The 17,215-nt window shown below is 37.9% G+C and overlaps 1 protein-coding gene across 1 annotated transcript in view; it reads right to left on the bottom strand.

Annotated features, from left to right (window-relative positions):
* myom2b (myomesin 2b) overlaps nucleotides 1-17,215 on the bottom strand; it is a 49,097-nt gene that overhangs the window by 18,737 nt on the left and 13,145 nt on the right. Inside the window, exons 6-29 of the mRNA XM_042504297.1 lie at nucleotides 16,438-16,526; nucleotides 15,433-15,483; nucleotides 15,089-15,253; nucleotides 14,485-14,646; nucleotides 13,323-13,464; nucleotides 12,897-13,096; nucleotides 11,619-11,672; nucleotides 11,351-11,478; nucleotides 9,937-10,120; nucleotides 9,667-9,841; nucleotides 9,464-9,585; nucleotides 9,156-9,343; nucleotides 8,290-8,416; nucleotides 7,955-8,133; nucleotides 7,012-7,126; nucleotides 5,863-6,025; nucleotides 5,596-5,702; nucleotides 4,590-4,634; nucleotides 4,054-4,190; nucleotides 3,670-3,814; nucleotides 2,196-2,258; nucleotides 1,702-1,769; nucleotides 704-817; nucleotides 310-397 (exon numbers count right to left, since the gene is read on the bottom strand). Of these exons, the coding sequence (XP_042360231.1) occupies nucleotides 310-397; nucleotides 704-817; nucleotides 1,702-1,769; nucleotides 2,196-2,258; nucleotides 3,670-3,814; nucleotides 4,054-4,190; nucleotides 4,590-4,634; nucleotides 5,596-5,702; nucleotides 5,863-6,025; nucleotides 7,012-7,126; nucleotides 7,955-8,133; nucleotides 8,290-8,416; nucleotides 9,156-9,343; nucleotides 9,464-9,585; nucleotides 9,667-9,841; nucleotides 9,937-10,120; nucleotides 11,351-11,478; nucleotides 11,619-11,672; nucleotides 12,897-13,096; nucleotides 13,323-13,464; nucleotides 14,485-14,646; nucleotides 15,089-15,253; nucleotides 15,433-15,483; nucleotides 16,438-16,526 (3,011 nt within the window). The remainder of the gene's footprint in view (nucleotides 1-309; nucleotides 398-703; nucleotides 818-1,701; nucleotides 1,770-2,195; nucleotides 2,259-3,669; nucleotides 3,815-4,053; nucleotides 4,191-4,589; nucleotides 4,635-5,595; nucleotides 5,703-5,862; nucleotides 6,026-7,011; nucleotides 7,127-7,954; nucleotides 8,134-8,289; nucleotides 8,417-9,155; nucleotides 9,344-9,463; nucleotides 9,586-9,666; nucleotides 9,842-9,936; nucleotides 10,121-11,350; nucleotides 11,479-11,618; nucleotides 11,673-12,896; nucleotides 13,097-13,322; nucleotides 13,465-14,484; nucleotides 14,647-15,088; nucleotides 15,254-15,432; nucleotides 15,484-16,437; nucleotides 16,527-17,215) is intronic.

Here is a 17,215-nt window from a genome sequence, read left to right as displayed (position 1 = left end):
TCATACAAACTTTTACAGGAACATTAAAATGTATTTTCTCAGGAATAAATACAGCCAGCAGGTGAGCGAGCTGTCACATGGGAAGAACTATTTTTATACAGCAGTTGGAAAAGCAAAGTTGGGGGTTTTAAAAATTCATTAGTTTACCATATACAGATACAGCCTATACATTTGGATCTTTTTTTCCCTGTCTCCTAGTTTTTAATGAGCATCAAACTCTTTTTTCACATTATGCTCAGTTAGAAAACCAGCCTACCAGCAAGTCAGTGAATTACTCCCCTAAGTAATCAGCAAGACAGATATGTTTACCTTTTCCGGAGATGTCAATTTGGCTCATATCTTTTCCTCTGTCATCACTAATGGTGGCCTTATAAATTCCCGCTGTCTTCAGTGAAAACTAGAGAAGACACAAAAGACAGATCACATAAAATAGTGTAGAGGACATGGGGAACAGATTTGTTGAATTCTAAATATGAAGACATTGTGAGGTCTGTAATTTTGGAGTGAAGTGTCTTTAGAAATGCTAAATTGAAGGACACCGCAGCATGTTTGGTCACTGACCCAAGTCAGTGACCAAAATATAGCATCCATGCCTTGACTTAGCATAGCCACTGCACTATACTACATTTTTCTATGTGCATGTGTAACCAAAGTATTATACACGGTTTCTTTCAGAAGATTAATAACAACATAGTGAAATTACCAGCTTAATTGGAAGTTTACAGACTCCTGATCCCAGGTCAGGCTTCACATCAGGGATGATCTCAGTGTCTTCTTTATACCAGTGGAACACTGATTCCTTCTTTAAGTTAGCAACCTGCAATAAAAAACATGATCACAAATCTTATTAAAACACAATTAGCATTAAAAAGTAAAAGTTCCTTCTTCTATAGCAACTTTATCATCAAATCCCATAGGCGCCAAATAAGTCTCAGATGGACCCAGCCCAAAATCTGCACTTTTGCACTTACCCATAAATCTGCCTCTAAGAGTCTCTTATCAGTCCTAAACTTAGATGTGTTGCAGCTCATGACGGCCTGTCATTTCACACTTAAAGTGTAACCGGGCCATTGGAGATGTTCTGTGAGTGTTCACACCTTAGTGAAACATGTTAGCAATGCCATAAATGCTGCATACCTCAGAATTTATACTTCATTACAAGGCGAAAATCCAACAAGTCAGTGATGTGTTCAAATTTCAGTTTATTCACCCTAAAGGTTCCATTCAAGAACTTTGGCCCATAGTCCTTTTTCTCTAAAGAATATATATTTCACCCTAACTAATCACTGACACCTATTTTTGCAAAATAGTTGATGCTTTCAAAAAGGCATATGCCTGCTGTGCATAGTTTAAAAATTCTCTCCACCTAATTTACAGCATATGTCCATTATGTTTCCACATTATTCAAAATGCACTTGTTTGGGCTGAACTGACAAACAGATTAAAACAGATGCCGGCTTCAGATTGTCTCCAGGGATATGAACGATACTTTCATTTCCAAATTGTCTTAATTATGTGCTTCATGCTAACAATGCCAAAACAAATCCTGACAGTGTAATTCTGGTCATTTTCAATCTGGACCTTATCATTACACAGCATTTTCACATCCTGCACTCAGCCTCCATAGAATGGCTAATGAGTCACACTCCCATTTGTTTAGAGTGCAAATATTCAATAATTATTGAGTTTGGCTGTGTTTACCTTGCAGACCAGAGTGACAGAGCAGTCATCTCCAACCTGAAGTGACAGGAACTCGCTGAAGTGGGGACCTGAAGTGGATGAAGGCATGAGAAAAAAAGGCCCAGGGAAGACGTGAGCGTAAAACAAATTACTTGTATTTGATTGTATGAGCTCTATTACCTGTCTTGTGTGTAAGTATGGTTTTAAAATTCTTAATGCAAAATACCACTATGGAAACTACATTCACTCCTATGGCAGCTGTTTTATTGGTGTATTGGACGCTATATAATTCTAAATTTGGGATGGTTTCTGAAATGTGAAGAGCCATTTCAAATGAGTCCATTTCAGTTTTAAGGTTTCAACTCCCACTTTAGGTAATGCAGGTCTGTTTCTTTCCCGTACTCTGATGATTAGATCAGTTGTCTCCAAGGCAACATAGTGGCAAGCTGGTCTCAGGCTAAGTGGTGTAGAAGCTCATACAAGCACAAGAGTGGATGATGTTTTGTATTTCTTACCCTCCTTGACTCTGATGTACTCTCTCCTCTGGTATTCAGCCTCAGCCAGCGCTGCCTTGAAACCTGTGTGCACATTCAGATACACATAAACAGAGAATAATTAAAAGATCAAAGTGTTGCTGCTAGTAGTTGATATAGATTGTCAGTGGATTAGCTGGCTAATGGTCCTCTGTATGAGAGAGGAATCACAATTTGTGAAATCAAGCTACCGTATTTGAATCTTTGCGTGTCCTTCATATATACAGTAACAGTGTCATATCCACGTTTACATTTATGAGCTAACATTTCTATAATGTAGTCTTTTTTACTAAAGGTGCAGTAAGTCAAGAACATATATTGTATACTATACACTTCATATGTCTCTGAAGGCTGTGTTCATTCTAGCTGCAACTTGTCTGCACTGAATAGCACAGAGGAAAATAAGGATTTAAACATCGCAACTCGTTTTTGCACACGTAAGCCCACTCATTTACAAAATAGACATTCAACAGAAAACTGGGCATATGGTTATTTCCACGAAAAGTTTGACATTAATCAACACGGACATGAGCGGAGGCTATGATCAAATCTCATGTCAGGTCTCAAATTGTGCATGCAAGTTTGAGTCAGCGTGGACTTGCAGTGCAGCAAAGTATATCTGGCTGAGGTGGAGAATTGCTATTGGACCATCTTCTGACTAGCGTCTAAGTATTGGCAGCCAAATATAAATCACTTAAAAATGTATACATGGACATGCGCTCTTTATCAAAGCTCGAAGTTGCTTGGCTCTGTGGGACTGACTACATGCTGACTGAAGGCTGGACAACACTGTAGCCCTGCTCTAATTCAATTGAAACTCTTTTTTTTTAATCAAAAACACTGACAAGTCAAAGCATGCTTAATTTGTTTATCATTGAAATTTCATTTAAAAAAAACTCTGCGGCAGTACTTAAACTCTAGTAGCCTGGGCAATTACATTTTTAATGTTGTCCGGCTTGGAAAATGGGTGGTGTATGTCTCCTTCAAAACCTGTCATGCCCGAAATGGAAGAAGCCATGATATGCATGGCCATGCCTTTCTCAGTCTGGGTCAATTATAAGCTTTTACATGAATACAATAACAATATTTATGTTGTATAATATATAGCTGAATATGATTTATGTGTGTAGACTATAGGTTGATATATGTCATGGTTTAATACTCCAATCTCAGTTCGACTGTCATGAGGGTCATGGACTCAGCAGCAACATTGTATATATAGATTTTTTTTTTTTTTTTTGGTCAGTCTTACCTTGTTTTTTTTTTTTTTTTTTAGTTTCATAGCACTGTAAAACCTGAGTGGATAAACATGTTACTATTTACTGATCACAATTCTGCGATTGATGATTAATGATGATAGATGGTAGTCAGTTTTAGCTGGATTGTACATGGTTTTACCAGTTCAGAGAGACCGTGGAGATGCTGGTAGTGAGAAATCAGACTTGGCCTCTCTTACCATCTCCAATCAGAACCAGTGAGCTCTGTCCTTTGCCTCCTCCATCTGTGATCTGGCAGGTAAATGTCCCCTCATTTTCAACAGTGAAATGGTCCATGATGAACTCAATAATACCTGTAGAGACGTCATGACCCATCTTGTTGGGCTGCAGAAAAATAGAGTTGGTTGTTGTAAAAAATGTCATATTATACTCTAAGACAGACTTTGTGAATATGGATACATTTTCTACAGTGGCTTAAATGTTGCAACATGCAGCTGAATGAATCATGGTCAGTGTGTATCGAGGGAACACAGACAATTCTTTCAGCTTGAGGCCAGTGTAAGAAGAATTTTTTCCATTTCTCAGTACTGTGTGTCCATGCCTTAAACTACAGTGTATCTTACATCAGCTCCAGACAGTTCCTTGTTGTTGGCAAAGAATTTGTAGGTGACATTGGAAGAAATCTCTTCAGCCTGCAACCAGAATCTCATTCTGCCTCTTTCCAAAATCTTATAGGCCAATTCTGATTTCAGCGGGATGACTAGAAAAGAGAAGAAAGCAAGCCTATGGGTGCAAATACATTATTTCACATATATACTAATAACTGTAACCAAACTGCCGTTACTTTATTAGTAACAGGAGAGGAAAGGAGGCAAAAGAACAGGTGAGGTGAATAGTGGTTAGGCAGGTGATGCAAAAGCAGGTAAGACTTTTTGGATCAAATAAAAAGAGAAATGTGCTCCTAAGAGAAGAAAGAAATCTGAAAGGTTCAAAGCGATTCAGAACAAAGCAAAATGAAGGCGTGAAAGGGAGAAACTGATAAATACAGAAAGTGGGTAAAACAGATTAGACGCAGCAGAGAAAAAGGGTAAGAAGAGAGATTAAAAGGGACAAAGAGAGAGATTATGAGAGATCCAGAGAGTCAGCCAGAGGTACCTACTTGGATGTCTGATATCATAGCTGAGTGCCAGCATCTTTGCCATCTCTGAAACAAAAAGAGATGGCTTATTCATTTCATGCAACCATGGGCACAACAGGGCAATCCAAATGCACCTTACAGTTTGTACATAAATGTTATTTTATCATGACGGATACTTCAGGTACCAAGTTTGGAGTTGGAGAAGTTAATACTGCAGTTGTGTAAATTAAAACCTGCAAATAAGTGCACAAACTCCTAAGACTGAAGCTAATAAATTCACAGGGAAGACAATATGTTATTGCTGTTATTATGGCTGGGTATCAGAGCTTTCTCAAGTACCTTTAATACAAGTGACAGAAATCAAATAGTAGGAGTTTAAAAATTATTGTAAGTTAGACTGAAAAAACTGTAGGACACATACAAAGCAATCAGTGTAAGGCTCACAGAATAATAATGTTATAGCCTAGTAGTGTAGTGGTGCAATAGCAGGGAAAATATTGCAAAATTTCCTGACAGAAAGCTCTTTGCCATGAAGACGTGGTTTAAAACACACACACGCACAGACTGCCCCAAGCTTGGAGAAATTTTGTGAGCAATGTGCTCGGCTAGTATTCATCAGATGTGTAATGAAACTGTTTGTTGCCTACGTGCCAGTGTGATAGTTATTAAGCACTGTCTCATTGCTTTCATCTTTATTTCATCCTACACATCGCCTCACTTCTTCAATACATACTTTTGATGTTGCAGTACAGCTGTTCACTGATCAAGGCACGAAATACATTTGCATGCAGATGGAGGAAACAAATATTTAATACCATTTAATGTAATGCTGACAAGACGAAGATAACAGCAAAAATTCAAAATACATCATGTCAACAGGAATAAATCATCTGTCAATCTAGGTTGTAAATAACTGAAGATTATATAAATGATAGTTTAGTTTGTAGAAACAATCTTTAATTTCTTACATTTCTGAACATTTTGAAAGCAAGAGTCTGTCTGAGTGGTTAAGGTTGGTAAATCCTACCTTCAGCAGAGATTTTATAGCTGGATGACACTCCCTCTGTGTTGGTGACAGAGACAGAGTATGTTCCAAAGTCCTCTTTCTCTGCGTTCTTAAAGATCAGCTTAGAACTATAATGCAGGAAAGGAGAGAGACAAAGAAAGACAGATGATGTATTTTTTACAGTATCCAACTGTTCACATATCAATTTATATATATATATGTGTGTGTGTGTGTGTGTGTGTGTGTGTGTGTGTGTGTGTGTGTGTGTGTGTGTGTGTGTTTTCTTACTGGCTGCCCTCAGTCTTAATCACTACTCCTTTGGAGAAATCTGTAATTTCTTTATAATCTTTCTTCCAGATGAACTGAGAATCGTCAGTGATTTGGCACGACTCAAATGACAGAACAATGTCACCTGTCTTCTCATCCACAACACAGGATACCTCCTGGGTACCTTGAATACACAGAGACAAGCACACACAAGTGATCCTTTTGAACTTGTTTCAGTCTCCAAAAAAGGGCGCAGTAGGAATTATCTGTAGATCTTATATGTAGGCTTCCTGCACAGGATAGAAAAGTGTGGAATTTGATTTCAGTAATTTCTGTCTCTGGATAATAATGGGGAAAAAAGAACTGAGAGTACAGGAAAATTTTAGGTTTCCTCTATTCTGTTTTCTAAAATATAAAATTCAGAATTCTCTTGAGATGAATTGATCAAACATGCAGTTTTTCAAGGCTTTTAGAGTGGGCAGCCAAAATGTTAACCACTGGGTGAGTGAGTACGGGCCAGAGTGAGGTTGATGTCATCGGAAGCAAGTCAAGAAGTATGGCATGCAACTGGAACGCAGTGCTTCCTCTATGCCCGTATGTCACAGCTAGCAAAACCCAGTTGCCTTTTAACTACCAAATTAGTTTGAATTAAAAAATCTTATGTATAGCATCTAAAATAACCAAGTATTACTCTTTCTGAACATTAATGAGTTATGCAGTGATGTAGTTTTAATAAAAGTAACTGGATTATCTGTCAAGCAAAAGGAAACGTTCCCTTTGTGACTGCACTCATCATCATTTCCAAGGACACAGTGAAGAAACAAGGCTGCACATATGCTGTGAAAGTTAAAATATTTAACTATTTTCAACTCATTCCCACTATTTGTACTCAGATGTCAAATATGGTCTGAAAATCTACAGAGACGTGTGGAAATTTTAGTCTGAAGAAGTAAGGAACTCTGTATATTTCAGTGGGTTTTTTTCTTCTTTTTTTTAATCAGCTCCACTTCACACTTTCATCTTGCCTCCAGCACTTTAAAAAAAAGTGCACGATTCCAACTAAGCAAAGCTGTGTGTTGACTATGTTGTGTCTTTTGACTTTTTCAAAAACTTAAAATGCTGAAGATGATAAAAATGTTAAAATCTCCTACTGTTTATGAATAATGTTACCTTCCAAAGCCTTGGCAGTCACAGGGTCAGAGGGCATGGAGGCCATCCCCACTCCTGCAGCATTGACCGCACGCACTCTGAAAACATAGTTACTGCCTGCCTCCAGACCTGTTACCTAGAAAACAAACAGACAATAAAACCATCAAGTGTTGATGCAGGGAGTACAGCTGTGATTTTTTTGTATACATACACTGGTATTATTAATAGGTTTGGGCAAATTTGTTGCATTCACTTTTTAGCAGAATGTTTTTTCCACAACATTAGAAACTGTTGCTGTTTCAGATTTCTGAGATAATTGTTTTGTAGATGAGATGGTGACAGCAATAATAACAAGTTCAATTTTGAACTTTTTCAATAGGTCACAAAATATTTTTTGCTTTACATAGTAATGAATTATACAAAATGTTGAGTTCTCTACTGATTTGCCAGTGGCACATGAGAAACGTCACCTAATTGATGGTACTTTGTAATTCTATAGCCAAACATCCATCTGCCTCAGTGACTGAGCTCAGCTAGTAACTGTTTATTTTATCCACTAGATGTCAGTGTCACACAGTTGAATGTAAGTTCACATCACTGCAATTTACATAATTTCTTAATTATTTTACCTGTTTCCAATGTCATCTGCTCTTTTATATGCACTTTCATGCTTTTGTTTCCCTGTTATTGTTGTTGTTTTTTTTTTTTTTTTGCTTACTGTAAAAAAAATTAAATTATTATTATTATTATCATTTTTTATGAACCAGTCCTATTATGTTATGGTTTATTCACCTGGCTCCTTAAAACATTTGAATAAATAAAAAAGTTGTAAAATGCTTGATTGATGATTAACTGACTACGAACTAATCAAATAATCAACTAATTGCTTTAGCTCCACTTAACTTTTATGTCAGATTGCATTGTATTCAGATAGTAAAAAGAACCATAATAAAGATGCACCCACCTTGTGGAAGCGGTGACTGACAGCTTCCTTGTTGGAAGTGGTCCAGTCAGATGTGCCCGCCTTAGCGTACTCCACGTGATAACCTGTAACTGGTCCAGAACCAACATAGACAGACTTTTGCCACTCGACCACCACTGACTTATCTCTCACTTCACAGAAAGTCAGGTCGTAGACAGGGCCTGAAGGACACACAGAATGAGAGAAGAAGACATACAAACCCATGTTTACATTACTATATGTGAAGACATTTCAATGATTGCCATAAACTTGTAGAGGTTTCATGTTTTTTTGAGTTTCACAGGGAGCGAGTCAGTCAGGAGATGACTTTTACTAACCAGGCTCCGGCATAGTCCAGGCCTCACAGGTGAAGTCGGCTGAAGGTTTGGCTGCAGGTCCAAGGCCAGCCATGTTGGCTGCATACACCTGAAACTGATAGACTGCTCCCTCTGTCAGGCCCTCTACCTGTCGATAAAAGGATATTTACATGCCAATCATCATTATCTTGAACAAACTGGCCACGTTCCAGACTCACACATGCCAGACCAGCGTTATATAGTGGGTAGTTGTGGTGAATGTGTGCTTGGCGAAGTTATCCGGTAATCCATAGTTGAAGTCTGAGCAAAACGGAAGTAAGAGCATCTTTAGCTTTTGTACTGTGGCGTATTTTCCAGTAAAATGCATTGTTACAGTGGTGTACATATAACTTAAACTACAGTTTAGGGCGATACAAAGGACTGTTGGCTCCACAAACAGCCCCCTCCTTTTTCCCCACTGATATCCAAACACACATCTCAACCTATCTCTCGACTTATTGCTTTCTTAGTTAGTACAACCCACATACGGTGACATGCAGTTCTATGTTGCTGGTGTGTCCAGCTAGTAGCCTTAAGTCTCATTTGAGCAAATTAGCTTGATTTTACAGGAAGAGAAAAGTCATGGATTTTATGTGAAAATACTCTGATACTAATTTTTGACAAATGTTTGGCAACGAGAGATCAATGATCAGTTAACACAGGGATAAAGGATTATAAAGGGGGAATAAAGTATGTTACTTGAGCCTTGTTGTGGTAATGGAGAACAACAAACTGAAGTATTTGTATGCAATTTATGCTAAAACTGTTGCTCCCTCTTCAGTTTGTTTTCAAGTTTTAAGGTAGACTTACAGTAACGACAGAAAACAAGTCATCTTAAATTACTGTACCTTATAAAGTCTTTCTGAGAGTGGTGGGATGTGAATCTCCCTCCACATAGTTGTTCCGCTGCGCCTTTTGTCAGCATAATACTCCTTGATTTTTGCTCCTCCAGAGTGAAGAGGTTTCTTCCAGTTCAGAACCATCGAATGGCCGTCACAGTTCAGCAGTGCAATGTCATAAGGAGCGGATGGGGTGGCTGAAAAGGCAGAATTTTAATGATTATAATTACAATAAGAATACTTAAAAATCATCAAAGTTATCCGCGATCCAGCAGCGATCTAGTTCGAAACAGATAACAAAATATATTAATACTGACTTAGGGCAGCCTTAACAGTCAGAGGTGCGGACTCCTGGGATTCATCACTCAGACCAAGCTCATTGATAGCCTGGACACGGAACACGTAGGTTTCCCCTGTGGTCAGACCGCTGACCACAAACCTGCAGAAACAGAATTACATGCATGGTTAAATATAACCAACAATTACAGAAAGACACATTTTTGTTTGGTTTCAAACATACTTTGTGCTCCCGCGAGGTTTGTGATTGGCCGAGGTCCAGTCTTTAGACCCCTTCACACACTGGTCGATGTAGTAGCCAATCAGATTGTTGGGCTCTTTTGGAGGAGCCCACTGGATGAGGACAGAGGTGTCCGTTTCCCTGGTAGCAATTACCTGACCAGGTGCAGATGGCACACCTGAAGACAATTAATAACATAACAGAAGTTTAAGTCTGGATTTATGCCACTGGAGAAATTTGTGTAACAATGAAAAGAAATGGACAGAAACAGACCTTTGAGTTCCAGAGTCTCAACAGGTTTAGTTGGCTCTGATGGCTCACTGTTTCCATAGATATTGGCAGACAGTACTCTGAACTGATATTGTTTGCCCTCTGCCAGATCAAAGACAGCATAACGGGGAGATCGAATAGGAACCTGAGTGTTCACACGCTGCCAAGCACCACTGTCTGCAACACTCTGTGGAGATAGAGAAAGCATGCCTACTGTTAGTGTACATCTGCACACATAATATGTTATGCTACATTTATTGCAGATCTTTAGTAATTAAGTTAATATCACCAGTATAAATAGTAAGATCTAGCGGGGTGATTAGACAACTGTTTTTTTTTTTCAACACACATGAAAACTACATATTACAGAAGTGAAGAATACTAGTGTGTATATGTATGTATGAAGAGAACTGCATACAGTGTAGCAGGCGGGCCCTGTTCATTACTATGAAAATTGCTTTGTGAAGCTAAAAAATTTTTTATTTATTTATTTATCGGTATAAAAATCCCAGATCCTCTGCACTGTGTAACCCATAAAGCAAGAACACTGGAGACTTTGCCAGCCAAGCAGCTAACTTTCGGTTTAGCCAATTGCTAACTTCAATGGGAATAAAAAAATTAATCCTGCAAGTCCTCTAGACTTTCAAAATGTTATCAATTCTTGATGGAGAAACGAGTCATTTTGTGAAGGCTGACGCTCAAAAAATGGATCCACTAATTTACAGATGCCTCTTTCAAAATGTAACTCGATTGGAAAAAGTCTTTTTGGGCCCCATTACACCACGTGATGGACCCGGAAATTGTAATTCCACCGTTGGGCTGTTATGTCAAATTGGCTTCAAAGCCCACTGCTGTTAAAGCTTGAATGTACGCTGTACAGAATTACTTGTATGGTCACAAATATAGTTTGCTTGCTATCAGTGTATTGGCTTTGTTAACTTCAAATCAGTCATTTCAGTTCAATAACACAACCACACAAACACAACGGTAGCCTTTACCTCTTGATTTCGAGATGGGGTTTACAATACAGAAAAAAACACTGTGACACTACTAGTAAGATGTACATTGGGATTGCAAGAACAGCTAATTGTGATCATTTTTGACTGATCTTGTGATTATGATACTATTTCTGATATTAGGGAGAATTATCATTTTTACAACATTCTTCTCATTTTCATTGAAAGATATTAAAATGATTATGGTGCGATTTTTGCGGGGATCTGTACGAAACAAAGATGTTTTCCTCAGGGTGTAGAATACGATGTATTGCCTCCTGTAATTTGAATACCGCGGTAAGCCATATTTTGATTTTGATAAAATTTCACATAATTGTCCAGCCCAAGTGTAAATCCAAGTTTTATGTAGTGTAGTACTCAAAGCAGCACTGAGACAACATGATATGAGAACAGTTTGTTACCTTTTCTATGTAGTACCACATAGGAGCCTTGCTGGAATATGCAGGGGCTTTCCAGCTCAGAACCACATATGTCCTGTCTATCTCTGAGATAGAAATTCCTGATGGAGCACCTGGAGGCTTTCCCTCAGCTACACAGAAACACACAGAGATGACAAATACACATACACAAACTGCATTCCCAAACACATACTGTTTTCCGTCTACTCTGTACAGAATTATACTAGAAGGATATTGCAGATAATTATAATAATTTAGATTAAATACTCACCTTCGACCTCATCATGGTAAGACACAACATCCAGTCTTCCTCCAAGTTTTTTGGCTACAGGATGATTAAAAAAAAACCATTATCACCAATCTGCTTTATGTGCATCTTGAATTTACAGAGCTGCATTTATTGTTGATGTCTTTATTTTAAACTAGAAATTCATATAAATGTTGGTCTGTGTCTCTTTTAAAACTTATCAAATCAGTACAATGGGATGCGATTACCTGTTAATCATATTATATAATCAACTTATATGTCTGTTTTTGATCAATTACAACAAAAGTACCAGTTATTCTTAAGACTGCAAAAACCAAGAAACACCATTTAAACATGTATCAAACTTCGTACAATGAAAATTATGTGCAGCAAAGTCCAAAAAAGCAATTTAGTCAGTGAAGTGAAATGATCAGACATTAGACAGTTCTGCAGTATCTTGAAAATAAAGAGGAAATGTGACCTGCCTGAATTTACAGTGTAGTAAAATGTAAACTATTTACATTTAACAATATTTTTTGCAGTGTAATAACTGCACTTCAACCACATCTCATCAACATATCAACAGCAACATAACTTGTAATTGTTTACAGTCAGAAAACATATATTACTGTGAATTTGCTAAGTTGTTTGAGTAAAAAAAAATGAGCATGTAGATTTGCAATCATTTGTGAATTAACTGATTAGATGATTGAAAGAAATTTAATCATCAACTTTCTTGATAACCAATTAATTGTTTCAGTCATTTTTCAAGCAAAACAGTAAAAAATGTGCTGGTTCCAGCTTCTTATTTTCTAATAAAAGATAGATAGATCGATAGTTTTTTTTCTATGGGAAATTGTGATTAATATTTTTCACTATTTTTTAAAAATATTTCATAGACTAAATGTTTTTTTCAATTAATCATGAAAATAATGCCCTACTGGCATACTATCTTACATACTATTATACTGCACAACCCTCAAATTGATATGAAATTGTCTTGTGCTTAAATTTCATCCAATCCACTTACTGTCAAAAAAAAATAAACTGAAAATGTGAAAATGCTCATACACAGGCTATACGATGAACTGCTTTTGTGTCCAGTCAATATAAGAAAGTAAAACAAACATTTATTAACTGCAAGAAATCTTTACTTTAGATTCAATCCAAACATATCAAAAAAGCAGTGACATTTGGCATGTCATCAATGACAGGACACATTCCCTCAAGTCTACGACTGACGTAATATAAAAAGCATGAGTGACTTTTCTCACACTAATCACTAATCCAGTTAAAACCCACCATGGAGCCTCTCAAACTCAGTGGGGTCCAGTGCGGCGATAGGATCAGACATGCGAGATGGTTTGCTGATGCCGTGCGAGTTGACTGCTCTGACTCTGAAGTAGTAGGAGTGTGCCTCAAACAGCCCAGAAACTGGATATTTACAAATCTTAATGGGGTGATCATTGCATTGAGCCCAGTTTTCAGTTCCAACCTCACACCTACAAAATCAAGATCAGAGGAGACAGGGAAAGGAGAAAAGGAGTTTAACATTTTCAGAGTAGAGCTTAAAACTGCTTGAGAAATTGAGAAAAGGGAAGGTTTTCATGTACCATACCTAAAGACAATAACCCCTTCATATGTACAGATACATGTGATGACTTATAATAATCAGTGTTCATGTAGGTCAGTTTATATATTTATGGTGCTTATATCAGAAACTGTTACTTGTCCACAAAGTATCCCAGGATTGGTCCCTCTGTGGTGGTATTTGGGGGCTTCCATGACACAATGACATAGTCTCTATTGGCATCGTGGATCTTGATGTCCATAGGAGCACCAGGTGCATTAGGGACAGGAGGAGGACCATCTACAGAGGAAGAGACACAATGACATTTTAATAATCGTATTATAAGTTAGTAATACATTTTCAAGTACTCGTGGGACTTAGTGTCTTTAGCTTCTGTACTGTGATGTATTTCCCAGTGAAACTTAATATTTGATCAGTGAACAGTTACAAGACGGCTTAAATCAAATCCTTTGCATTTGATTTGACCACTTAAAGAAGTTAGCAGTCTTAGAGTTTACATTAATACAGAGCTACTGCAGACTGCTGGCTTCACACACACACACACACACACACACACACACACACACACACACACACACACACACACACACACACACCTCTCAACGTTAGATCAGGAGAAGGTAAAGATGAATAAATGAATGAATCTGATTAATAAACAAACGAATTAGGCCTCAGCCATATTAATTTGTGTGAAAACAAAACATTTAAAATTCATAAGTGAAACCCTGGTGATGATACACCTCTGGGATAGTAGTATCCCTCCAGGAGAGAGAGAGGAAACCCGTCATATGCTCCATGTAACATTAGTTACTGAAGCAGTCACAGATACTGCTTTCCTCAGGTGAATAGAATCTAGCCAATGGGCCGTAACCACAGCACAAACGAAGACACACTGAGGTAGCATGCTGTTACTAGTTAGCTAACTGTGTCATGGCTCTGTGTGACTAAAAGTTACAGCAGGATTGATTGATATATGTCTTGATATTATTTGTATTATTCATACTAACTTACATAAGCACACATCAGGGGTTTTTTTACAGAAAAGAAAAAAGGATTGGGTTTTGATACAGGACTATGAGGAAATTGATTTTTTGCAATGTTTTGGGGCATGTATTGTTAAAAAGGTGCTCAAAAATAAAGGGGATGTGATCTAAAAGGGTAAAAAAAGGCATTATTCATTTAATTTCCACATTTAATAAATATATTAACAGGGTTCTTTCAAATGTATTGCATCATGTCAACAGCAAATCAATAACAATTAAATAATAGAAATCCTGAATGAATCTATGACTCAGTTACCTGCGACAGAGACAAATGCACTGTGTTCAGCAGTGCCTCCTTTCGTGACCATGCGCAGTGTGTAGAGGCCTTCATCCTCTTTATAGAGATTCGGCAGAGTCAAGGTGCTCACTCCTCTGCCAGTTTCAATCTTCACCCATTTAGAGTCAAACAGACGTGTGTCTGGAAACGAGGTAGGATCATGAATTCAGTGTCCCTTCTTACATACTCCTTCGAAAACTCCATTCTTAATTAATTTAGCAATATGTCTCTATAAATTATAAATGAGGCTTGACTGCATATATTGATCTTGAATATCAAAAGTTAAACCAGTTACAATTTGCTTTTAATCCCACATGATACCTTTAATGTAATGTCTATGGACACACAGCAAATCAAACAAAGCATTAATTGGGGGGAAATCACAAAAGTCTATTTAAATACTTCCACTATAATTAATTAGCAATGAAAACAGTGTCCGTAAGATATTCCCATTTTTCCACTGCTGTGCCTCTGGCTGCATGTCGACTAGATTGGGTCTGGTAGTGGCAGTGGCAGCCAGTATATATTACCAGCAATTAAAGTGCAATTACTTTGTCATTTAATGCTCCTTTATAACAATTACCATCTCGATACCACTGTGCCTCAGGCTGCAGGTTGGCAAGGTTGGGATTCAGGGTCATGGTAGCAGTCAGAGTGGCAGATCCTCCCTCAGAGGAAAACACTGGCCCAAACTTCTCCAGAAAAGTGATGTGGATTTTAGTGTAATTGATCTTGGGAAGCATGGCAGCTGAGAGATTGGGGAAAAGGAAAAAATGGAGAATAAGAGAGCGAAGGGAACAGTGCCAGTGGCAACAGCATGTTGCTTTAAACACTATTCGAAAAGAAACACAGATTTTGTACTCGTGAGAGTTTTCTTGTAATTTCTGGACATATTTAGACAGGGCTGGAGGTAAATATGATGCTTACCAGTGAAAGGCAGCCATGCATATGAACAGGACTCCTCCTCCTGCTTGAACCCTACATTATTTAAAAAAAACACAAAAAAGTTCAACATTAGCAGCTGACAGTTGTAGTGATTAAGGCTAAGAAATTGGTGAACATCCAGATAGACGGTAACCATTAGAGATAATCAACCTATTATTTGGAAATGTGGAGTGACCCAAGGTGACCACATTTGAACAAGAGGATGGAGCTGTGCAGAGCTATTAAATGACAGTTGAGATGTGGCGTCATATTGCATCATATCATTGAGGTGCAACATGTGCAGTAAAATCTGCACTTGCCAAAAGGCTCAACAGCTGGCGAACTAATCAATCATATGGGGATGATTGATTAGTTTAACTGAGACGTCCATGTTCTGCCATGGGTTGTAATATATTATATGCAAAGAAAAAATATATGGGCGTAAAATTACAATTCTGCAATTACTGAAAGGTTTTTTAATAAAAGACTATGAACAAATGCTTTATATTTGAAAATCATTCTACTGTATATGGGCCGCCATCCGTTTGTTCATGTATAGAACAAATATTCATTAAAGTTTGATGGCCACATGAGGGAATGACTTCCTGTGGCGCTCTGTGGTACCTCTTGGAGGAATAAGTCTCGCGCTCCATGTACTCCTGTGTTTGACCAGCACATCACGGAGTGAGTGGAAGACATTGTCCCAGATGACACATAACAAAGCTGGTCCTGCACCTCTTCATCAAGTTTACTATTAAATGTACTGGGTCCAAAAACTTAATGTATATTCACAACTTATCTTAAGTTTAAAGTTAAGAGATGTCATTGTGCATTGAAAACTTGACCTCTAATACATTTCAATACTTCGTGAGAGCCCAGAGATACCCTCTTGCAACAGATAAAACGAGCTAGAACTTCACAAGTCTGGCTTAAACGCAGCATGTTCTGATGGGACTCTATGATCACACTACAGCATCAGATACAGGGTAATCACATAGAGATACTTACTCTTGACAATGACGGAGGCCTGACTGGAAGCCTGTCCATGGGAGTTACAAGCCACAACAGTGTACTGGGCGGTATCATCGATTGAGCATCTATAAGTACACAATAAAACACAGGGTTACGTGTCAATATCCCTATCAGGATGATCAAAAAATAGATCTTAACAAAACTATGAGGGTTTTATCCTAGCAAGGTTCTTAGTCACCTCATATCAAGCCCTGGATGTTTATGTGAGTCTTTAGTAATGTGTACAGTCATCTACAAAAACATGGAAAATGCCTTCATTCCAGGCTCACTGTATATCCACAAAGATCTGCTCCTACAGGACTAACTGTAAACCCCTTAAGTAGTGCCAACAGGGATATGCCATTACAAGATGTATGAAACTAATGCACCAAATGAGCAATAATTTCCCACACGGATGCATTATGTTGCCAGGGATTATCAGCAGCTGAGTGGGCACAGTAAAGATTGCGAAAACCCTTTCCGCACATACAGTACAATCTACAGTACTGCCAGGTAGGATAGATGTTTGAACAAGACTTGGCATTAGATGTATATGAGGAGACAGTGCCACAAAACTGAAACATAATCTTGTCATAGTAAGAAGATGACAGTGCTTTTGAGTCGGATTTTCAGAAAAAAATGCTTATTCTATAAGCTGCTAAATGCATGCTGTAGTCAATTTACAGGATGTTGTTGTCTTGCATTGTTGTCTTGCGTGAGTAAAGTAAGTAAGAAAGTTTATTTAGAGTTGCACCTTTCACAGAGCAAAGTCATG

Source organism: Plectropomus leopardus, chromosome 1 (assembly GCF_008729295.1).
Source record: "Plectropomus leopardus isolate mb chromosome 1, YSFRI_Pleo_2.0, whole genome shotgun sequence".
Taxonomy (NCBI): Eukaryota; Metazoa; Chordata; class Actinopteri; order Perciformes; family Serranidae; genus Plectropomus; species Plectropomus leopardus.
This window is presented reverse-complemented; position numbering and strand designations above follow the sequence as displayed.